Source organism: Aotus nancymaae, unplaced genomic scaffold, assembly GCF_030222135.1.
Source record: "Aotus nancymaae isolate 86718 unplaced genomic scaffold, 86718_ANA_hifiasm-v0.15.2.pri h1tg000041l, whole genome shotgun sequence".
NCBI lineage: Eukaryota > Metazoa > Chordata > Mammalia > Primates > Aotidae > Aotus > Aotus nancymaae.
In genome coordinates this window covers 25,709,815-25,734,536 of record NW_026988455.1, presented here as the reverse complement: position 1 = coordinate 25,734,536, position 24,722 = coordinate 25,709,815, and the positions used below count along the sequence as shown (strand labels likewise).

General features: G+C 41.7%; 1 protein-coding gene across 4 annotated transcripts in view; it reads left to right on the top strand.

The window, feature by feature from the left end:
* FAM120A (family with sequence similarity 120 member A) overlaps window positions 1-24,722 on the top strand; it is a 118,773-nt gene that overhangs the window by 61,431 nt on the left and 32,620 nt on the right. For 3 of the 4 annotated variants that reach the window (XM_012463587.3, XM_064361594.1, XM_064361595.1), the window contains exons 6-10: window positions 4,596-4,696; window positions 4,914-5,200; window positions 15,394-15,481; window positions 17,571-17,798; window positions 20,368-20,542. In XM_012463587.3, the coding sequence (XP_012319010.2) occupies window positions 4,596-4,696; window positions 4,914-5,200; window positions 15,394-15,481; window positions 17,571-17,798; window positions 20,368-20,542 (879 nt within the window). The remainder of the gene's footprint in view (window positions 1-4,595; window positions 4,697-4,913; window positions 5,201-15,393; window positions 15,482-17,570; window positions 17,799-20,367; window positions 20,543-24,722) is intronic. The other variant, XM_021671900.2, reaches the window with a different exon arrangement.

Genomic DNA, 24,722 nt, shown 5'->3' with positions numbered 1-24,722 from the left:
GTCAGTGTCAGGAACATGTTTAGTTTTTTGGTACTATAATGATTTTTAAAATTTTTTTATTTTCACAACGTATTCAATATTATACTGCTGTTGTGTTTTACTAACAAGCCTAAATATTTGATATTCCTTAAAAATGTTTTATATTAAGTTCTCACTTTGTCCTATAGCTTTGCTTACTAGACTTGCCGTTTCCTAGATTTTTACTAAAGTTTTGTTGTTATTGTGATGAAAAACTGTTCGCTTAACAAAAAATAGGAAGACAGTAGAATGAGTGAGTGGTGGTGCACCTACTTCAGGTTACACAAATGGCAAACTGTGCTCAAGATCATTCTTTTATAAAAAAGAGATGCATCAGCCTTCTCTAAAAGTCACGTACAGCACCCTTGAACTTGTTTTTATATTTTTCACCTCTACATTTGGAATAATTAATACAGTCCTTTGATTTTAAATTAAATGCTATATTGTACATACTATTCTGCACTTGGTCTTTTTGAGATGCATCCTTGTTCATCTTGATGAGATTTTATCTTTAAAGCTAACGCAGATGACGTTGATGTTAAGCCCTGGAGGCTGACAGAATAGAGGGCACCAGGGGGATGTCAGGGCATTACTCCCGTTGAGTAAGGCAACTCATTTTGCCCTTCCGGTCCAGAATTCCCAAGTAGGAAATTGGATTCTCCTGCTGGTGCTGGGGGCTTTGCTTTCAGTGTCTGCTCTGAGACCTTTCGCTCCATTTTCAATGAGTTCGTGGTAGTTAGTATGGTATAGGAAGTGACACAGACTGCCTGATAGTGTGGCTGTTTTGGAAGGTCATTTTTATTTTGAATTTAAAAATCAGATGTTTTGGAAGAACCAATACCCTCCTTTGACCTATTGTCTGATTTAAAAGACTGCAGCATGTGTCTTCCCAAAGTGGATGCATTTAGGTTTATTGATGTTGGGTTTGTTAATGGCATTTCAGTATTTGGTAACAAGTGAGGAATGTCAGTTCAGTTTACCAGTGACCTCAAAATAGAGACCTGGTAGAGTTTTACATTGTGCTTTTCCAAATCTACAAATGGACAGAAACTAATTATCTTATTTCATCATAGACTTACAAAACTCATTTCGGTGGCTAAATGGGATTTGGGGTTTTGGTTTTTTGCGTTGTTTTTGTGAGACAGGGTGTTGCTGTGTTGCCTGGGCTGGTCTGAACTGCTGCCTCAGCCTCCCAGTGTTGGGATTGTAAGCGTGAGCCACCATAACCAGCTTTAGTGAGATGTAATGTTCCTTTTTTGCTTTCTTGAACTTTGCTCAGTCAGTTCAAGTATTCTGTTCAAACTGATTAATTGAACCCAGGAACTGAATACATTTAGGTAAAACTTGCTACTTGAGACTCGGGACGGGTTGGATTTGAATGACGCTGTATCTCATGATGTCCGCCCTCTTGCTATCCACATTCGGGAATGGAAATGATTTGGAGAGCAAGGAACGCTTATAGAAGTTCAGCTCAGTTCTCTGCTGTAGAATGTTCTTGTATGAGCAATCAAGCAGTCAGTAAAGCAGCCCTTTCCATTGTTGAACTGCTCTGGTTGTTAGAAAGTTCTTGTTTCTATTGACTTGAAATTTGCTTCCCTGGTTTAATTTTTCCCGCTGTTCTGAATTCTTTCATGTGCCACACAGAATATGCCTGTTCACTTAGTTCATAATCTTACTTCTCATGGGCCTTGCACTTAGCCTTCTTCAAGCTGATCATCCCTCAGGGTTTGTCTCCTGTCACCAGGCCTCCTCTTCTGGGCACCAGCCTCTGGCTCATCCACAGGATCTGGCCAGCACCACAGGCTCTCGGCCGGCATCAGCTGCCCCCGGGCTCTTAGCTCCTGGCAGTTGCTCTTCCATCCTTTGCCTCCCTGGGCATCCACTTTGCACCTGGTCTCAGTCCAGGCTCGGCCGGCCTGACCGGCTCTGCTGGGCCTCCTCTCCAGGCAGGATGGTCAGACGTCATGCCCTCCCACTGTGCTCCAGGCCCCACTCTGCCTCTCTGGACACTGGATCTGTAGTGTAATGCGAACAGGTTACATGAGAGTTTCCTTTGTATACCTTCTTATCTTCTGTAGACTATTGTTATTTAGTACATATGTGCATTTACACATGCTTAAAATTATTGGAAAATTTTGCCTTGTCTGTGTTTGCAAGCGATGGAAACTAAAGGTGGTAGGGATTATATTGATTTATTTAATCTTGAACTCAACATTTTCAAAGCTGTATTTTTTGGGTAATGCTTGAAAATCATACAATGCCTACCTGTATATTTTTTTGTTGTTGTTTTTGTTTGTTTGTTTTTGATGGCGTCTCACTCTGTTACCCAGGCCGGAGTGCAGTGGTACAATCTCTGCTCACTGCAACCTCTGCCTCCTGGGTTCAAGCAATTTTCAGCCTCTGCCTCACAAGTAGCTGGGGTTACAGGCACCCGCCACTATGCCCGAATAATTTTTGTAATTTTAGTAGAGACGGGGTTTTGCCATTTTGGCCACCCTGATAATCTTGAACAGCTGACCTCAAGTGAGTCGCCCGCCTTGGTCTCCGAAAGTGCTGGATTACAGGCATGAGCCACCAAACCTGGCCAGTTTTCTTTCTTTCTTTTCTTTTTTTTTTTTTTTGACTTACTTTGTTATTCTTTTTTGTTTAGTTTAACATAACGTTTCAGAATAATATGCCAGGTAATTGAGGAACATTTGTTAGGTTGGGCTAGGAATGGGGACTGGGCTAAGGCTGACTGTAATTCTAACAAGAGGTTCCAGTCTAACACCATTCCTTTCCTTTAAGAATTTTATCTTATTTTAATTCAGAGCAAAAGCCACATAGCTTGATACAGGAGTAAGTGAGTCCTTTGAGGAAGTAGGTAACTGAGCTGTAAAAATGGAGCTCACACAGCCGAGGGACTGCAGTGTATGTTTTTTTCCTCATCGTTCTGAAAGGACTTTTTACTATTTAAAAACCATTTTTAAAGTTATGAAATATTTTGAAATATAGTAAATTGTTTTGGCCTTTTCTTCTTTTACTTCTTGTCTTCAGTCTGCGTACTTTTTTTTAACGAAAGCCCATCTCTTTAGTAAGTGCGAAAAGAAGAGCGTGAGAACCTGGTGGTGTGATCTCCACTCAGGAGCCCCATGTCCCTTCTGAGAAAGATGCCTCTTGTCGTAGAGGAGACACACAGTGCTCTGCTCAGCTGCACCTGGGCACTGGTTTAGATGAAGGCCTGCAATCCGCAGAGGCAGACCCTAGGTTAGGAGGTGCTTCTGCAGCCTTCAGAAAATGCAGACAATTGATTCACTTATTGGACTGCCTTGATAGAATAGTGACTTGCTCTGTGGATTCACAGAGGATTGAGGTCAATGATTGGAATGTGATTTTAGGAAATATTCTTTCCTTGAAATTCGTTGGTTTTATGCTGTAATGTAGTTTGTTTGCTTTAAAGTAAAGTTTGTGCTTTCAAGGAAGATTTTAGGATGTAATGGCCAAAAGTAGAAAAACAAAAATGATCATCTTCACTTGAATGTGGCTGCTACATGAGTCTAGACTTTCATTTTTATTATTCCAAAGTTAGGTATGTCAGGTCACCCACAAGACATTATACACTAGACGTTTTACATGGATGTAAATTATATCGTTTAGACTTGAATAGATTTTATAATATTCTTTGGGCCAGACTTTCCTATCACAATCACCTGGGAACAGTTTTTAAAAATAATAGCGAGTTTGATTGCACACGTGGAGGTGCAGATCTATCCGACGTACTGTTTAATTAGGAACACCTCCTTGCGTTGTCTGTGCCATGCGTGTGTGTGTGCCATGTATGCACGTGAGCGTTGTGCTTGTATGCACACCTGTGTGTATCTTTACCTGTGTGTGAGTGAGAACTTGATCGTGCACACACACCCCTAAGAGGCATGGATCTGTGGCCTTATTGTTCAGTCAGGAATGTGTTGTGTGCACATGTGTCTGTGTATGTATGTTGCATGTGAGTGTGAGGTGCCTGTGACTGCACACATGCCAATCTCATTATTCCTAGCTTCTTGTACAGCAGCTGTCTTCGTTTGGTACCAAAGTGGAAGCTATGCCAAGGTTTTTTCTTGGTGTGAGCCAGGATCAAAGGGCTGTGGTGTTTTAGAGCTTGTGAGCTGAGGGCCCTTGGAAGACAGGAACTTTAGATGAATTGTAGTCTGTAAGCTTCCTGGTCCTTCTCTGGGGGGAGTCAATAACAATCTGTGCTTCACTCCCAGCCTCTCTGGCCTGTGCTTGGCTCTCAGGAGGCTGGACCAAGGACAGTGTTTGTACTCATGGTCTCACCATGTCCGGTATTGGCTTAGAGAGCCTCTTGTGCAACTGCACTCTAGCCTGAGTGACAGAGCGAGACCCTGTCTCAAAAATATATATATATTAAGTTTTCTTTACTGTAAAATAGCAATTTGTAATGATTTTTGAGAAGTGGGACCCATGGTGGTGTCGATGTCTGAGTCAGGTGAGTCCTGTCGCCATGCGCTGGCCCCCAGGATCCCTTGGGAAACGCATTCTGTTCACAGCTGTGTGATTCTTTTCTCTCTGTGTTGGTGAAGCAGCCAGACCCGGTCCGTTTGGAATGCCTGGGATGGTGCCGCCGCACGTTCCTCCTCAGATGCTCAACATTCCGCAGACCTCTCTGCAAGCAAAGCCCGTGGTAAGACATTCCCTGCGTCGGGTGGGGTGGCGGGCCTCAGACACAGTGCGTGCATTAAATTTTGACAAATGCTGAAATAAGTTCCTAATCTCTTGAATCGATATGTGAAATAGATGCCAGTGTTTGTTGACATAAAAATGAGTCAGGAAACGTCAGCCTGGGCCTGAGTCAGGTCCTGCCTGCCATGTGTGCATGTGACCTGTACCCTTCCCTTCAGGCCCCACAGGTGCCCAGCCCAGGGGGTGCCCCGGGCCAGGGTCCATACCCGTACAGCCTCTCTGAGCCAGCAGCTCTCACTTTGGACACGAGCGGGAAGAATCTGACGGAGCAGAACAGCTACAGCAACATTCCTCATGAAGGGAAACACACGCCCCTCTATGAGCGGTCCTCGCCCATCAACCCGGCCCAGAGTGGCAGCCCCAACCACGTGGATTCCGCCTACTTCCCTGGCTCTTCTACATCATCATCTTCCGACAACGACGAGGGCAGTGGAGGGGCGACAAAGTGAGTGGTGGCAGGTTGCTGGGTCCTTCCTGGCAGGTAGTGACCTGGGGAAGCTGCCTTCTGGCCTGCCGGCCCCACAAGTGTTTTGCTCAAAGATATAGTTTGCTGCAGGTAGGTGATGGTCAATCTGTTCTCAGACGGGGGCTCCTTGGACAGAGAAGAAAGAGGAAGAGTAGGTATGTTCTTTGACGTTTCCACGATTTAAAATCTGCACCATCCCAGCCTCATGGCCTGGAGCTGCAGGAAACTTTTCTGGGGAGGAATTTGACAAGAACTGGTTTGTGTGATGACCAAAACATGGGGGCATTTGTCCCATGTGGTGCCACTCACACACACCACAGCAACCCACTGCCGCCCCACAAAAGCGTTAATCTCCCAGCTCCTGGATCAAGGGAACTCTCAATTTCCTCTCCTTTTAAACTCAGCAGCGCACAAGACACTTTTGAAATATCATTGTTTGCCCAAGCAAAACCCTTGAAAGCTGCCTAGACTTAGGCTGGAACTGTTTCCTAACAGGAATATTTTAAATACTGTGTGTCCCTGAATAAATGAGTTCACAAATACATAATTGGTTAAAATTTGATCGAGGAAATCTTAAATTTGCACTCATCACTTCATTTAAACTATCTTATGTTTAATTAAAAAAAAAAAAAGCCAGAGAAAGAAAGTGTCTTTCTTTTAAGTCAGTGTCCCCTTTTCCTTAGTGTGAACTCTACTTACAGGGTGGATAACCAGGGCTAGTTGATGTTACATCTGCTTCTGATGTAAGAAGTCTAAGAGATATAGTTGTCAATTTCCGTTCAAGTTCTTACCTGGTGTGTCACCGGAAGCAGGCGATCTTTCCTCTCTGTCCCTTGTCCATCTGTAAAATGGGAATGGATATCTGTTGACCCAGGGCAGAGGTTACTGAAGGGCTCACTGCCACCCAAGGATGCACACTCTGTTTATGGCAGAGAAATGTAAAATTAATAAATATTTATTTGCTGTACATGCAGAGAAGTATAAAATTAATAAATGATTATTTGCTGTATATGCAGTGCTAAGACTCTAAAATGAAGTAAAGAGTTGCAATTGAATATTCAAAGTTTTAAGTTAACCTCTAGCAAGATAATATATTGAGTACCCATTGAATCAGAATCTCTGGGTTGGGCCCCCAAATTTGCATTTTAAATAAGCATCTCAGTCAGTCTTTAGCACACTGCAGTTTGAGAACTACTAGATGGTCTTAGCAGCCCTCACATGCTAGAATTCTAAGGCGTGTGCATTTTGTTGTAAAATTTGACTCATGTCAGCAAGATCGAAGTGTCTGTACAATACGGTTTTCATCTTAGTAAGAAATGTTCTTTCTGAACTGTGAAACATAGGTAAGAAGTAAGACAAAAAGCAAAAGAAGTCAGCTTTATGAGTCCAGCAGTTCAGTGCTAGTGATGGAGATGTGGAAACCAGGTTGAGTTGCTGACTTGGGGATGTGGGTGGTGACCGGGACACGTCTCAGTTGAGGTGCTTGTTCCTCCAGCGTGGAGGGATTGAGAAGAATGCGAGTTGCCCATCTAATTTGGCAAGTTGTCTTTGTTAGGATGAGCTGAACTTGGAGCGAGTAGGACTGCCTGAGCATGTCCTGTCTTTTCTGTGTATGAATCTCCTACCTGTCTCTAAAGGTTCTGGTCAGGTTTTTGGAGCTCTGGGCATGTGGCCTCCCTCTGACCTCTTGCATTATCGTCTTTATCCCCGATACAGCATCTTTACTGTTTTCTGGAGGTGCATCTTGTTTCTGCCACTGGAATTTGACCTGCTCAGAGTCTTGTGTTTTGCCATCCTTGTGGTATGAACTGTCATAAAGAATGCAGGGTACAGCCTATAATCAAAAGATTGGATTCAAGCTGTGTGACTTAGCAGTAACTTGATTTCCTTGAATCTGCTTCCACTTTTATTATAATATATGTGCAGTGCATCTGTAAAATGGGAACGAATGTCTGTCAGCCCAGGGCAGAGGTTACTGAACGGCTCACTGCACCCAGGGATGCATGCTCTGTTTATAGCATGGTAGACTTGAGATGAACAAAGGCAGAGGAGACAAGGGTGCTTTGTTCCTGAAAGCTTTGGGGTCAGAAACTAGCATTCGACTTGGGGTCAGAAACTAGCATTCAACTTGGGGTCAAACCCTTGATCACAGGAATTCTGCAGGTGCAGGGGAGTGACTTGGATTTTGTGTCCACTGTACCAAGTAGGGACAGTGTTCATGATTTTCAGCAAGGGTTGTAGTGTGTTGAATTGGTTTTATGTGTAGTGTATAACGGTGCTGCTTAAGCTGTGCATAGGAGATCAATGAATTGCTATCATAGTTTACCAAAAAAGTCCCTATATTTTTACCTTTCATTTTGAGTTTAATTAGGACCCTGGGACCTATGTTGCTTTTTCAGGATGGTCCTAAGGGAACAGAAATTACTCATTCTCTTAGCCAAGAAATGCTTGGGCATTCATTTATTAGTGAACAGGGCAGAGGACAGGAGTGATGACGTCTGTGCCCATAGCTTGCATTCTGGAGGGCAGTATGTAAGCATTGAACGAGGAAACCCTGGTGAGTTCGTGAAGAAGACATGCCGAGAGTGAGGAGTGGGGAACTGGGAGCCCTAGAGCAGAGGAGCACCGAAAGACTGGGAGAAAGGAGCAAGCCAGCTGATAGGCTGGGGTGTGAGGACCAACAGGGCTGGGCCGTGCAGAGATGGATGTATTCCAAGTGCCACTGGAAACATCTAGAGCAAAATTCTTCATCCCGTGGTGCACAGGCCTCACACAGCTCAGGATAGTGGCCCAACACAAATTTGTAGACTTTCTTAAAACGTTATAAGATTTTTTTTTCCAAATTTTTTAAAGCTCATTAGCTATTGTTAGTGTATTTTATGTGTGGCCCAAGCCAATTATTCTTCTTCCACTGTGACCCAAGGATGCCAAAAGATTGGACTCCTTTGATCCAGAGGATACTTAGAATGATCCTGGGCTGGAGAGATCTTGGTGTTTCTTTGGTGGTGAGGTTACTCCCACCTTGATGCTATTTGCCCTTGGGACGGTGGGTCTCCAGACAGTCAGACCATTCAGCTGGTGGAAACAGTTGAACTCCAGAACTCTGATTTTAAAATATATTGATGGTATAAAGGAGATATATATATATTTATTTATTTATTTTATTTTTTTGAGACAGAATTTTGCTCTCTTTGCACAGGCTGCAGTGCAATGACGTGATCTAGGCTCACTGCAACCTCCGCCTCTTGAGTTCAAGCAGTTCTCCTGCCTCAGCCTCCTGTGTAGCTGGGATTATAGTTGCCCACCACCATGCCTGGCTAATTTTTTGTATTTTTAGTAGAGATGGGGTTTCACCATGTTGGCCAGGCTATTCTTGAACTCCTGACCTCAGGTGATCTACCTGCCTGAGCTTCCCAAAAGTGCTGGGATTACAGGTGTGAGTGAGCATACCTGGCCAGAAATGTTTATAATTTCTAGACTATAAAATAGCAGAGGCGATTGGCCTTGTAGATGCGTAGCAAGATTTGCCCCCACCTGCTACGCTCTCCCTCTTATTTTCCAGCCCTAACTTCTCCTATCTTCCCTAGTGCACATTTAGTGATACCACAAGTTAGGAATAATGTGGGACACCCTGCAAAATAAACAGCCTAGGTTCCCCAACAATAAATCAGTGGCACTCTTTTAAAGGGTGGTAGTGATGGGCGATGGGGATTGTTACAGAACAAAACAGAACAAAAATAGAAAAAAGCTTCCTATTAATTAAAAAGGTAAGTGATTTTCTAAAATTATTATTATTTTTTTAGGGACAGAGTCTTGCTGTTTCAGCCAGGCTGGAGTACAGTGGCACCATCATAGCTCACTGCAGCCACAATCTTTTGGGCTCAAATGATCCTCACACATCAGTCTCCTGAGAATCTGAGACTAAAGGCATGTTCCACCATGCCCAGCTAACCTGTATTATTTGTAGTTATAGGGTCTCGCTGTATTGCCCAGGCTGGTTTCAAACCTGACCTCAAGCAATCCTCCTACCTCTGCCTCGCAAAGTGGTGGGATTACAGGCATGAGCCACTGTGTGCAGCTGATGGCAACTGTTATAAATGGAAATAGATACAAATGTGTTGGGTGTGGTACTGTACACCTATAGTCCCAGCTACTCGGGAGGTTGAGGCAGGAGGATCATTTGAGCCCAGGAGGTGAAGCCTGCAATGAGCTATATTCAATACCTATGAATGGCCAGTGCACTTTTGCCTGGGCAATGTAGTGAGATCTCATCTCTTAAAATAAGGTATAAGCATGCAATTCACAGAGGAAGCAGCCATCAATAAACATAAAAAGTTGTTCACTGTCACTAACAAAATCAAAGTTATACAACTTAGAACTAAGATTCCTTTTACAAAAGCCTATAAAATTGTCGGACATTTATCTTTAAAGATAAATTGTGGTGGCGGGTTATGGGTGGAATTATCCTGACTGCCACTTCTGAGCATCGGTGGATGTTGGCATGACTTGTGGATGTCTGAGAGCTGTGTGTGTGCTGGTGCTCTTTGTGGAGATTTACTCTGTGCCTGTAGGAAGATGGGTGTGGGATGTGCTTTGTAGCAACATTGGAGGAACCGATGTGTGTGCCCCCATGCTTTCATCAAGGTTCATCGAACAGGAACCTCACACTCTACAGAGAACATGCTCTTGTAACCCCAAGTTCACGGGGAAGCATCCACCCAGATGGCAACAGATTAGGAAATGCTCTCAGCCGGTCCTCAGGGGCAGTAGGGCAGCCTTCATCTGGGTGCGCTTGGCATCCCTGAGCTTTATCTCTTCTTTTCATTGTATTTCTTTAATACCTTATTCAGCATTTTAGTTTCTTTAGTTAGGTGAGTTGTTCAGTGTCTTTGTACTGTACAGTTCTTCCATACTGTTGGAATGGAAGGTATGGGCTGTGTTACTCTTTTGAAATAGAAGTTTCTCTTTAGAATTTTTGGAAAATCTGTTAGAGGAGGAGTTCTTAGAATATGAGAAGACTTCTTGTCACATAGCTGTGCGTGCCTGATGTATTTTTCCAACAAAATTGAAGGTGAACCTGTTGGAAGCTCAGTTCTGAGTTTATTTGGCTACTCTGCAGAGACACAACACTCTCTTTCTAGCATGTCCCTTGGAAGACAATAGGCTGGTGTCTTGTGTGGTGATCAGGACTGGCAGTTATTCTAGGCCTAAAACAGTTTGGCAATAAAATAAGAAAAAGGGGCCACGCATGGTGGCTCATGCTTTAATCCCCGCACTTTGAGAGGCTGAGGCAGGGGGATTCCATGAAGCCAACCTGAGCAACATAAAATTTAAAAATTAGCCTGATATGTTGGCATGTGGCTGTGGGTCCAGCAACATGGTTGGCTGAGATGGCAGAATCACTTGAGCCCGGGAGTTTGAGGCTGTATTGAGCCATGATGGCACCACTGCAGTCCAGCTGGGCAACAGCGAGTCCCTGTCTCTTAAAAGAAAAAAGGAAAGAAAGAAATGAAATGAAACGTGTGGCTTTCTAAGTTATGTCTCTTCCACTTCCTTTTGTTAGAACAGCGTCATACACTTGCTTATATATTCAGCATACACTTGCTTTTATTCTTCGTTAAAATTTTAAAAATTAAGGTGACATTCTTATCTTTTTCCCTTTCTAGTACCTGTCAGATCTTTGTAATCTTGTTTCAGTCGAATTAAGAATTACAGTTGAGGGCCGGGTGCGGTGGCTCACACCTGTAATCCCAGCACTTTGGGAGGCCAAGGCGGGTGGATCACAAGGTCAGGAGATCAAGACCATCCTAGCCAACACGGTGAAACCCTGTCTCTACTAAAAATACAAAAAATTAACCAGGCATGGTGGCACGTGCCTGTAATCCCAGCTACTTGGGATGCTGAGGTAGGAGAATTGCTTGAACCTGGGAGGCGGAGGTTGCAGTGAGCTGAGATCATGCCATTGCACTCCAGCTTGGGTGATAAGAGCGAAAATCCATCACAAAAACAAAACAAAACAAAACAATTACAGTTGACTGGGCGTGGCGGCTCATGCCTGTAATTTCAGCACTTACAGAACCCGAGGTGGGCGAATCACTTGAGAGCAGAGGTTGAGACCAACATGATGAAACCCTTTCTCTACTGAAAAATACAAAAATTAGCTAGACATGGTGGTGTGCGCTTGTACCCGGGAGGCGGAGGTTGTAGTGAGCCAAGATGGTGCCACTGCACTCCATCCAGGGCAACAGAGTGAGATCCTGTTTCCAAAAAACAAACAAACAAAAACAGAAAAAAAAAAACAATTACAATTGAATCCTTGTGGAGGTGTTTATTTTATGTTATTTTCATAGATTTATTTGGACTTGCAGAATTGGAATCAAATCTGAGGTTGCTGTATTAAAATTTTTAATTCTTTGTTTTATATCTTTTTTCTGATTATCATCTTGATACAAAGTTATATAGATTCAAACACTGGAAAATACAGTATAGGGAATGCTCCATGATCCTACTTCTAGAGAGGTAATTATGTTTGAAAGATTGGTGAATATTCAAGCACCTTATTTTCCTCTGCATCTGCTAAAATAAGATTTTTACAATAACTTTTACAGTTAAATATACTTATGTAAGTATATATTCTTATTTGTGCATGTAAGTATAAATATGTATATGTACCTAATACCTAATATTTAATAAGATCTGTATATGTCCACTTTATTGGCTTAATGTTTGTGGATAAAATTACTGACATTTTTAAATGGATATGTAAAAGTCCTTGTTCAGATAGAAGACTGAATTTTTTTCCACCTTGTGACTTCGTATAAATTTGTTTCATTTTCTTGAGAATTTATATATGTATCTTAAGAGGAGAGAAGGCCCTATGGAACAGAACATCTCCACATTTATTATTTATTTTGACATGTAGTGTTATGGAGGCATCTCTTGCATAAGTCTTGTGTTGCCCTCCCCTGTTAATTTTTGCTATGACATGTACTCCCTGGACCAAATCTGGACTGTGAAAGATGAACCACAGGAAGACAGGCTGCTTGGTGTCAGCATGCTCTGTAAGCAGCATTGACAGCCAGCTGTTGGCAAGAACCAAGGTCAGAGTCTCTTGGTTGGTATTTCTAGGTGGTGGTGCGACCTGAAGCTTGTGGAACCTCAGAGCATTCAAATGTGTGTGGCAGGTTTGCTGAGTTGTTTGTGAATTAAGTCAGCTGATGTATAGGCTCAGTGAATGATAGCTATCACTACTTTTTAAAAATTAACTATTAGTATGCTGGAAAACCAGAACACTGATTTGGTTTTTAATGTGAAAGAGCTAAAGAATTTTGTTTGGCTTCCCTTGACCTGGTATCCCAGGAAGTATGCGCCTGATCTGCCTCTTTTGCTTGAAGATGGTATTGAGTGTTTTTCTTGTCCTTTAAGTCCTTTTTAACTCCATTTCCAAAAAAACTTTGTGTTTCACAAAGAGAATTTCATTGTGTCCTGCTCCAGGATACTGAGGTATGGGTAGGTAGGTAGGCTTGGGGCTGAAGGAATGGCTTCACTGTAACTGTAGGTTTTTCTTTCAGATTGTTATGCTCTTGTTCCACACAGATATCTGCTTTATATTTGTGTTTTGACTTTTTAACACATGGTGCCATTTCTAATATCGTCTCATAAAAGTGATTCTGAATTTTTTGTGTTGACAAAAATTAATTATGATTTATATCATTACGTTGTGTTCTAGTCATCCACTGATCTGTGTTAACATTTCGTATTGATCTTGTCAAGACAGATGTGTTGACACAATGAGGTATCTCTAAACCCTCACTTGTGGGCTGCAAGGGGACAGCTACGTGACCAGTTGGGGCTTCTTGGTCACACACTCTTCTTATGACAGCGAGAAGTCCTGACAAGCCTGTGACAGAAGTTTGAGCCATCATCTGACTGCCACATGGAAAAGTGTTCCTGACTTTTTAAACTCACCCATTGTGTGAAGAAAAAAAAACCTGAATGTGTGATGTTATCTTAATTAGGGGCATGAGGGGACTAGACCTATTGAGTGTCTGTCTCTGTGACTCTTGTAGCTTCCCTGGTCAGGGCACCCAGATACTGGTGCTTCTGTAGGCAGATAGCACTTAGCAGGGCCAGGCCCTGCGGGAGAACTCTGAGCATCTGTCCAATCAGGCTGAGGCCTCCTGCTTCCCTGCACCAGCAGGGCCCAGGCCCTCTTTGTCACACTATCAGAGACCCTCCTGGCTATCTATTCTCAGCCCTGTTGAGTTGAGGAGCAGATAGAAATGAAAAATTTATATATGCCAGATAGTTCTGCTGTGAATTTGATCTTTTCTTTTCTACATTTAATGATTTGTTTTCTTTCATTTTGGTTTTATTTGCCTTTGCTCTTTGTTGACACAGGAGTCAGCTTTTACTTAAGGTTCTCTTTCTTTTCTGCTCCATAAAGGAAAACCCTACACCCCTGACAGGCAGGAACATGAGTGACATGACATACCCTGGTGTACTTGGTGTAAGTGAACACCAGTGCATTTCCATCCTAGCCTCACCAACTTGCTGAAAGATGTAGAAAATAAGTCATTCAGTGACTAGAACAGTTTGCTATCTTCCCAGGCTGTCGTACAGGAGAGGCTCCAAACGTTCCTAGTGAAGTGAGGCCTTGGCACACCTCTCTGACAGCCTGTGAATACACCGTCCTGTAGTGCTGGGCTTCCCCAGCTGCCGAGCTGACTTGCCAGAGTCACCCTTTCTGTTGGTTGCCTGCTGCATTCTCCCATATGTGTGAAACCGTCTGTAGGCTCAGTTCGTCTCTGCTGTGGTAGCAGGTGCCAATACTTTGAAATAATGCGTCTGGGTTTGAATCCAGCTACTTCATTTGTGACTGTGGGTAGATTCCTCCTCTCTGAGCCTGGATTTTATCATTTTGTCATTAGAGATTTATAGTATGGGGGTGGGTATGAGATTATGAGAGCACCGCAGGCTTCCTGCACAGTGCCCACATCACTGACTCCACTTCCCTGTAGCTGATGCCTGTCTCAGTGCATCTCAGCGCAGTGTGAGTCAGTGAAATGTCTGGTTTATGTACATGGTTCCAAGTGTCAGTTTAAGGTATTATTAGTGGTGTAAAATGAAACAAATATATATAGAAATACTCTAAAATTTTATCCATCTGTTCTTCAAAGCAAGGCTTTTGTCATATATTCAATTTTTTTTTCAAATTGTAAAGTAATATCCTTATCCTATTGAAATATATTGCCCTTCTCAAAAACTGTTTTTTGTCAAGATGCTTTTCAGGCAGAATTTTAGATTTTACAGTGTGATTGTTAGGTTACATGAGCATTCACATTATGACATTTATTTTTAGATTGATAATCTACCTAGAACAACACTAAGGCTTGCAAGTGTAGGCTCTGTGTGATCTCAGGTGGCGCTGGCATGGTGCCTCGGCTCTCCAGTTTTAGTAGAGAGGTGCGTCCCCTCCTTGGTTGGCACTTTTCCTAACACTCGGCCTCCCCTGCCCCACCATCCTGGATGTATGATCCTCTAGATCCTTTTATCCTCCAAGAACCCCAGACACTCTAGGGACAGATATGCTGGATATGGGTGCTTGGGGATCTGCATGCTTAATAAGCATTCCATGTGAGTCTTAAGCTTAACAACACTTTGAGAATGCTTATTGTTCTTTACATCCTATGGTAGATAAGCAAGGTTTGTGCCAATGTTGCCATGTACTTCTAGGCCAGGATTTAGTAATTTATTGCCCCTTGCATCTCCCAGCATGCTGACTCATGCATCCCTATCAGCGTGCTCATCTACCTCCTTTCTCCATTGTATGCTAACATTCTGCTCTCAGTGGGACAGACCACCACACTCTGGGATGCCTGAACTAGTTTTCTCTGCATTCTCCATGGTGCTAAGCACATCACAGACCATCCCTAGACTGCCTGGTGACTCTTAAGTTAGATGTTTGATAATTTCTTTTCCATAGTATGTGGTTATCACCTACCCTTTTGAAGCAGGAAGAAATATTACTATAATAGAATTATTTCTCAACATCATGTTTATTTTAAAAGTATTATTATTATGAGTCCGTAGACTTAACTCAGGCCCTTCTTATCATTGACAGCTGGTTTGTGAAAGTGATTGAACAGTAATCGTGCTCATTTTATGTTTAGCCATATCAGCGGGAACAAGATTGGCTGGGAGAAGACAGGAAGCCACTCAGAGCCTCAGGCACGAGGAGACCCAGGAGACCAAATAAAGGTAGAAAGTCTATGCCTTTTAGTTTTTGAGTTCTGACTCATTTTGTATTAGTGTACTGTATTAGTGATCAATTAGTGAAAAATGATTTCTCTCTCTTTTAATCGGATCATGTAAACCTTTATAAAGGGGATAAGAGGGGAAGAAAGTGTTCAGAGCTATGCCCGAGCCTGCCAGTCTCTCTGCATGATGGGCACCTGATGCATTTCCCCATTGATTGCTCTCTCTATCATCTTAGACAAGGTGCTTGGGAACTTCCTGAGTCCACATTTGTTGTCAGTTTTTGTGAAGATCCACTGAGAAAGCACCAGGGATGCTAAATTTCACTTACCCTCTTTTTTTCTTTTTTCTTTTTTTTAATTTTAAATTAAAAAATTTTTTTTTTTTGGTGACAGAGTCTTGCTCTGTCTCCCAGACTGGAGTGCAATGGCGTGATCTCGGCTCACTGAAACCTCTGTCCCCTGGGTTCAAGCAATTCTCCTTCCTCAGCCTCCCTGGTAGCTGGGATTACAGGCATGCACTACCACGCCCAGCTAATTTTTGTATTTTTAGTAAAGATGGTTTTTTGCCATGTTGGCCAGGCTAGTCTCGAACTCATGACCTCAAGTGATCTTGGGAGGCCCCACCTGGGCCTCCCAAAGTGCTGGAATTACAGATGTAAGCCACCATGCCCGACCTTCTCACTTTTCTTCTACTTCTGCCTATTAATAGTGATCTCTAAAAATATCTTTTTAATTTGCAAAGCCACATCTGCCACATGTGATTACCAAGAAGGAGCAGGTTTCCTGCTAGAAGGTTTTGGTGGTTAATATGCAGGGTTGCCTAATATCAGACATTTGTCTAAAGAAGTCTTACTATTAAATAACTATTCTGCAAATAAGTAACAAAAATCCTTCGTGGATACATATTATTTTCAAAGCAACTTCCAAAGCATTTTGAGTTGTTTTACATCCATATTCTTATAGAATGGAGAGTGTAGAAAACACTGGTGAATTATCTATGAGTTATTCTTCTTAAGACTAATTTTGGCACTTTGTGTTTTAAAGGATAAAATTAAGCACTTAGTTATGTACCATTGTAAATAATATACTTTGTTTCAAAACAAAATTGTATATGTCTTTAGGGTGGCATTAATTCAATCAGTAAGAAGTTCTTATTTCCAACATTTATTCTGATAAAGTTTATCATACATATAATAATTGCTCTTGGGCAGCTGTTCAGACGGTTCAGACTGTGCTAAAGTGTCTCCCTTCCATTTTCCTTCCTTAGTTCTACTGCCTAACAGCAATCCATCACTGTGTTAATTTGGGTACCAGCCTCTTTCCTGTGCATGTCCATACACTCCATGTTTGGGGGTTTAGTTGTTACAGAATGGGTGTTTTCACCTAACAGTGTATCATGTACCTTTTTCTATGTAATTATCCATAGATATGAGACATTGTTTTTAATGGCATTACCCTGTGGCTTAGTAGGTTTTGGGGAGTTTTTTGGTTTAATTTTTGCTTGTGTATAATTATTAACCTAAGGCTTTATAATGACTACAGAGAGTGCTTGAGTTTGGGTTTTTGTTTGTTGTTTAAGTACCAGCTGTGGCATAGAGTCAGCCCAGGATTAGAATTCCATTTCTACATGTTAGGGTTGTGTAACTATGTTCAAACTGCACTGCTTCTCAGAGTGTTAGTTTTCCTGTTTGTGTAGAGATCTTTAGGCAAGGATTTGAGAAAAGCAGAAACACAGGAATGGACCACATGGATGATGGACAAGTAAGAGCCAAACAAGATACTGAGGCTCCTGCTTCCCTACATAGAAGACTTGCAGGGAGACACAGAACAGCGGGGAGTAACAGCGCTCTCCTGTGGCACAGGGGATGTTGTTGCTGTTTCAGTGTGGGAGGCTGTTCAAGGAAAAGGGACTGGATCAGGGTGCTCTCTGTTTCCTCTGTCTTTAGGGTGGCACCAAATCTGGTCTCTCGAAGACAGGACTCATCTTTGTCCCCTCCATGTCTGGCAGGTGAACAGGCACCTAACATACTTCAAATGGATGAAAATGTGACATACACTTGTTTTCCTCCCGTCTGCTCTCTGCACTGTAGGCAGAAGGCTCATCCACTGCCTCTTCAGGAAGCCAACTAGCCGAAGGCAAGGGAAGCCAGATGGGCACTGTCCAGCCAATCCCGTGCCTCCTGTCGATGCCCACCAGGAACCACATGGACATCACCACACCTCCCCTGCCCCCCGTCGCACCTGAGGTGCTGAGAGTGGCCGAGCATAGGCACAAGAAGGGGCTGATGTACCCCTACATCTTCCATGTCCTGACGAAGGTATTATCAAAGGGGCCCTGGAGTGGCTTCTTTTATTTGGAGAGTGGCCATTCCTTTGGGTGTTTTGTCCTTTTGTCCTTTTTTCAGTCATTTTTCTATCGTACTAATCTATTTGAAACAAAGTTCACTTTCCCCTTTCTAAACATTGAATGAAAGATGAATATTTAGAACTGTAAATACAGTTTTAAAATAACTTGTGAAAAGTCTCACTTTTTTACTTCAGTTGAGTATAAAATATTTTTATACTTCTAATGAAATAATACATCACATTATTTTATGACTTGTAATTTTATTTTTATTTCAGTTTCAGAATTTTCTTATACCACATTTGTGCTGCAGCTTCAGGTTTACTTCTAATGTCAGATAGAATATCTGATTTCTTTATCATTTGTGCTTAGAAAGTAATGTCTCCCCCTTTGAATGGCTCATAGTGCTTCATGTGTTTTAACTTGTCCATGACCTCATAGAGTGCAGTTTTAATAGTGCTAAGAGCAAAAAATGGAATGCAGGATTTTGTTAACATGTGCATAGTCAGAAAATGCAACTATCGTTTTACACAGTGTCATAATTTCACTTTATTGGTGTCTTATCAAATGTATGCTTAAATATATATATATATATAGTGTGGCATCACTTGTTTTTTAATCTTGGTGTCTCAAATGTATCTATGTGTATTTAAATTTCCTCAGTGATTTGTAGTCTTTATGTTGGCACTTTTAATCTTAGCCCCACAGTTTAACAAGTGACCTCAGTTACTAGATTGATCCTGCAGAATTGGTTTATTACTATTATGTATTATGAACATGTTTTACTCAATACCTATACCACCATATATAATCAGACTTTTCTGTCTATTCTCTACAACCTATCTGTGGTTTGTAAAATGGAATCAAGAGATGCACTGTGAACTCCTGTTCCCTAATACTCCTGAGGTGGACTTCAATTGTTAATTGACTAATACAGACATTGCTTACTTTTATTAATTAAAGGACATGGAAAACATTTAGCCAGTACTATTTGCTCAGATCCTTTAATTTATTTTGTAGTTGTAATGCCTCCAAATCTCATCTAAATCTCATCTATTATTTGATATGGGTATGCATTTATAGTATCACTTTTCAGATTATGGTTGTAAGGTGAACATTTTATTTTTCAGGTTCAACATAAATTATAAAGGGTAAGTGAAAAGTAATTGTTGTGGGGAAAGCATTTTGCTAAGTTTAAGGAACCAAAGTTTTGGGAAGACATCTTTCAAAATAGCATGTAAAGAAACAACACTGATTCCTCGTGGGGCTGTTTGAAATGTAAGGTCCCCAGGAGCCACCTGTTACGTCCACACTGCTGGATCTGATGCGTGGATAGTTGGTTAGATCTATATGAGAGTTGCAAGTTGTACTGACATGCTTCCTTATTTCTCGTGAATTTCAAGGGCAAATACAGATAAAAAATGACCGTGGTTGAGGTAATTGTCTTTTCGGGTTTTAAAATGCTACTTAATTTTTTTTAGTTTATCAGGGAAAAGTTTATACAACAATGTATACTATTTCCTATTAGCTGAATGGCTCTGGTATTAAATTGCCCAGGCTAAGACATTTACAGTGCGATACATCTTTATGGTAATAAAGAGAACTCACAAACCATCATATTATTAAGAAAAATATTCCCTAGATGAGAATGCTAGAACACATGTAGCCACTGGATTAATGAATATGAAAGTACGGAGGGTAAGGGGAAAGATCAGTTTTGAAATTAAATTTACATGAAAGAAAGAACAAATGTTACAAAGTTATTATTTAACATATACATATCAGTTAACTTAATAGACATTGAGATCATAAATGCATTTTTATGCTCTGAGTATAATTAAATAAAATTTATTGTACAATATCTTGAGATGTATCTTGATGCTATAAGATCCCTGAGAAAGATGACCACAGCATTTTGGCAACAATCTCAGCTGCCATAGGCCACAGCCAGTTATTTGTCTCCTGGCAGCACATTCTGAGTCAGATGTGGTTCTTGCTGCATTGGCCCTGGGACATGAAAAAGGTGGAGTGCTTTTGTTTTCTGCCCTAGTGGCTGTGTATGTCCTTACCTGCAATGAGACACATTGGTAAAGAAAATTTGATCGTTATATTTTCAGGGTACTCAGTTCTTCAGTTTACATGTAGGTCACTGAAAATTATCAATTATATTGCATATGACCATTCCGACTCTCCAAATAAAACTCGCAAGTTCTCAGTCTTTTCTATTCTGTTTATTGTCTGATGTTATCTGTCTAGATTGTTTCAAAGACTTTGGAACATCTACATGGTTTTCTTTTGTTCTTGGTTTTGGATTAAACATAAAATAATATAGATCTTATTTTGATTTTTTGAGCATATGCTTTGGCCACAGCCTGCTAAATGGACTCTTCCTAAACATCTTGATGCAGGCAGGTTGTTAAGCAGTTGATTTGGAAAGGAATTGCAATGTCATTAACTGGAGTTGATACAGTATATTTTTGTGAGTGTATTGTAAATGCAACATGAAAAATGTGCAATGTTATTCTGCTTTCTTCCATGCAAAGGGTGAAATCAAAATTGCTGTTTCTATTGAAGATGAAGCCAACAAGGACCTGCCTCCGGCCGCTCTGCTCTATAGGCCAGTTCGTCAGTATGTTTACGGAGTCCTGTTTAGTTTGGCAGAAAGCAGAAAGAAAACTGAGAGACTTGCTTTTAGAAAGAACAGACTTCCACCAGAATGTATGTACTGTAACAATCCATTGTTTGTTTTCCTCGGTACCTCGTAATCTCTTGTGCATTTTCTAAAGCCTTAGAAGAATCATGACTGAGTTGACCCCGAGTGCCTCTGTGTAAAGGAGGTGGGCCATCATCGGGGCAGTAGGCCAGGGTAAAGGCTCTTAGCAAAGGAGGAGAAGCCACAGACTTTCTTCCTTAGTAACATTCCAATAATGATGTTTATTCAGTAAAATAATAAAACAGGTTTACACTTTAAAGTGAATGTTGATCTGAAAGCAGACTTGAATTGCCTCCACTCTCTGTAATTACCACGTCTTGGTAATCGGGACGAGTGTGTTTCTGTGCTCTGGTTTTCATGAGGCACAGATCTGCTCTCTCCAGAAGGCCAGGGTCCTGGAGAAAACTTCCAGCAGGTCTTTGGTTGGCCATGTTTGTGCTGTTGGAGTGCCACCGCGCATGGCTCTGCAGCTGTAGCGAAGGTCGTGAGACTCACGGATCGTCGCAGGATTGTGATGATTTGTCTCGGAGTCCTCTGAGACGTGTGCACTTCCAGCTAATCAACTCTGGGAGTCGGGGGTTAAGGTGGAAACACCGAAAAGGAGTGTTTGAAAAAGTTGGTCAAAGATGAGATCAAAGCATTTTTCTTTATCTTCTAGTGGGCCTGTGTGTAATATTTGGAGAAAACGATGCCTTTCTGTTCTAGATAATTTTATCTCCTAATGTAAGGAATGTAAAAGTAACTGTACATTTAGTTGGAAATATAGAAAAGATCCTCAAACATACAGTCTAAAATAAGAATATTATGAATTGTGGAAATTGTAAATTACTAGATCATTCTTTGAGCCATGGATAATTAGTTACAGATTATTTGTCTTGTGGTGGGTCAATGCAAGCCTCCTGAATTGGTGAAGCTCCTTATCAGCACTGACTGTGTGCAGTACTGAGCTTTGGAACTTTAAGTTAATTAGATTTTAAATTTTTTTGTTTGCAATTACTATGACAAACTTGTAATCTCTAAGGCTTTAAAGTGAAGCACTTCTCACTACCCTTCCTCGGTAATAGTTGTCCTAAGAGTGATTGCTGAGCTGCTGGTGTGACTGTCACTGGCAGGAGGTGATGCTTGCTCTGCAGGGCTCTGAGCATCTCGACTCTCTGTGTCTTCGATGGCTGGAGATAACCATGTGGAACAATGAACATTGTAAATGACATTCTTCTCAGATGTTTAGGGCATCCTTCAATGTACCTTTTCTCATTCTTTTCTCACATTGTGTAATCCATTTGCTCACAAAAGGATGGCATTTCTTACTTTGCACATGGCTGATCACTTTTCCTGGTCTGTCACTACTCTTCACTTCTCCTGCAACCTGACCAGGCCCTCAGAGCCCCTTTTTTTTCTTTTAGTTTTCCTCTCTCTTGAGCTTAGTATAACTGTGCTGCAGGCTCTGTCTAGTCTCAAATCCTGTGACATCCTGGCTGCTGCAGCTCCTCTGTCCTCAGCTTCAGAGCACTGCAATGGCTTTGTGGTAGAAGGTATTCTTTTTTTGTTTGTGTGTTCTAGAAACAGAGTTACCTTTACACAGCAAACTCCTTCAGGGTTTTCCAGTGATCACCTCGGATTGAATAGGAATGGGCTTTGTGGGTTCTGTGCTGTCCCATGGAGTCAGGTATGACTGTCTCCTACCCCTCCAGTATTGGGCCATTTGGCGTCATTGGTGTGCTGCCTGTCTGCAGCATGCATGGCTGATGGTGCTTCCTATGGTAGCTCCTCATCAGCTGTCTTTGTCTAGGTTGGGAGGTCTCTGGCTGAGCCTGGGAGAGGCTTTCCTGTTAATGCACAGTTGGGAAAGCTCTCAGAAAGTCCAGAATGTGCAGAACACATGGGTAGTGGGGGATGGAAGGGGAGACAAGGATTGTGGAAGCCAGGAAAGGCCACAGCCACAGCTTTCATGATGTCAGACTGCTCCGACCTTCTCTGAGCAGGCCAACTCCAGCTGGAATCAGAGGTCACTGGAATGGAGCCATCAAAAGGAAGAAAAGACAAGAAGGGTTTGGGAAGTCTGAAATGACTCAAGCGAATGGGGGTGCCATTGATGTAGATGGAGGAGGAAAGGGACACAGGAGAACACAGAACAGGATGGTGGCGGCAGGTGGCACTGGATCTTCTCTTGAGACGTGGCTGAGATGGCCAAAGGAAGGCTGTATCTTCAAAATGAGAACTTCCCTTCTCTCCTCCTCTTTCTTTTTCGGGATGGGAGACTGAATAGTTTGGTTATTGTTATGTTATTTTTTTGACCAATGGGTAGGATTTAGTGGGGGTGAAGTAAAATTATCAAACAGAATAGGAAAAAATAGTAAGTTCTGATAAAGAGTTTATGTTAGTAGACATAGCTGGGAAGGAGGAGCAGAGGCAGGAGTCCATACTTTGGGGCCATCTTTGTTGGTGAAGGCAGGAAGAATTGGGGATAAGGATACCTCAGGTTTGGTTTGGGAAAGGGAGTCAGCTAGCACTGAGGAAAAGGACAGGGGCCCAGCCAGCTGCACTTATGAATTGTTCATGGATCATGGATATTTTCTCCACTGTGGAGGCTGTGCTTTAACCAGTGGTAGCGTAGTACTTCTTCAATGGTAAATGAGATTTTTAGAGTGATTTCATAAACATTTATGTCTATTGCTATTGTGTATGTTACTCTTAGAGCAGTGCACAGCAGACAGTGAAAGAATGAATAATTGGTTTAGGTACACACAGCTTATTGGAGATGAAGACCCAGCTTGGTGTGTCAGAAAATTAAACTCTGTTGTGTGAGAGTGTGGATAAGTGCTGAGATGCTTTGAAAGGTCAGTGCTAAACAAATTGCAGTCTTTTCTGCTCAAGTAATTTATAAACTTTGATTTTGACTTTTCTGTAGAAATAGGGGGCCATTGAAGCTTTGGTACAAATGATGTTTCCATTTAGAAAGATGAGTGGAATAGTGATGTGTGGACCGAACCAAAAAACAGAAATGAAGGCTTTAAGTGGGTGGTGCAGATGACCTTTGCCTAGACAGTTAAGACCCTAGAACTTAAGTGTTTTAAAAAATGCATTATTACTGTGCTATGACAAATAAAAATTTACTTCTGAATGGAAAATGTGTAGCTTTGACCTCTGAGTTTAGAATTTGAGAGACCTTACTCAGTAGTGTAATTTCAGTGGGTGAGATTTTTGTAAGCAGCTTTGGAGTATAGGTGTTTATAGGGAGCTGATAAAATTGAACTTGTTTTATGCGTCAGTTACATTCATGAGGGAAAACAAGCCTATAAAACAGGTTTTTATGTCAGTGCATCTGTGATAATCACCCTAATTGGAACACCAACTCTCCAGAAGTGAAATTTTTGTTTTGAGACTCTCTTATGATTGTTAAGCCTGAATGCTCTCAACTTGCTCAAAACCAACCTTGTTTGAGAATTGAGTAATGTGCACAGTGTGATCTATGTTCATGAGCATTGCATGCATTAAAATGCCTTTCATGTAACCTGTTCATTAGATTTTAGCTGACTAAATACTGACCCTGCTCAGGCCATTTATTTGAACTTAATTACTTGAAATATCTGTTAATTGGTTGCATATTTTTGTACTAATGAGAGTGCTATAACTTCTTGACACTCTAAATAGGACAGGAAAATGTTTGTGCCACAATGAAGCTGACATTGAAAAGTTGCTCAGGAGTTCTTGATTGACTAGATGGGAAAATGATTGTATTTAGATCTTGTTGAAACTTGCTGTCTAATCTGTGGCCACTCTTGGACCACATATAGGTTGAATGAAATTATTGGCATAGTAGAAGAAGATCGATGAGCCAAAGGAGCCCTGGAAGGACATGTCCCTGTGAAGGATTGTTCTCCCCTGACCCCGCTTCCTTGGATTTCTGATGTGATCTGGCAACCCAGCCCTCTGCATATAGGCTCCAGAGAGAGCCTGCTGCTCCAGCAGCTGGTGTGGCCATTTATGAATGGAAAATCTGTGATCTAAAATAGCTTCAGAACCTTATCTGTGGAGATAAATGTTCCTATTAATGGTCACTGTAATAATAAAGAATGTCCCAAGATGGCATTCTTATCAGAAAGAACTATTGAAAAGGCAAGCATGTTGAAGTCTTAAGGGTTGCTTAAAAATATTTAACTGTCAGCAAATTTAAGACATGTATTC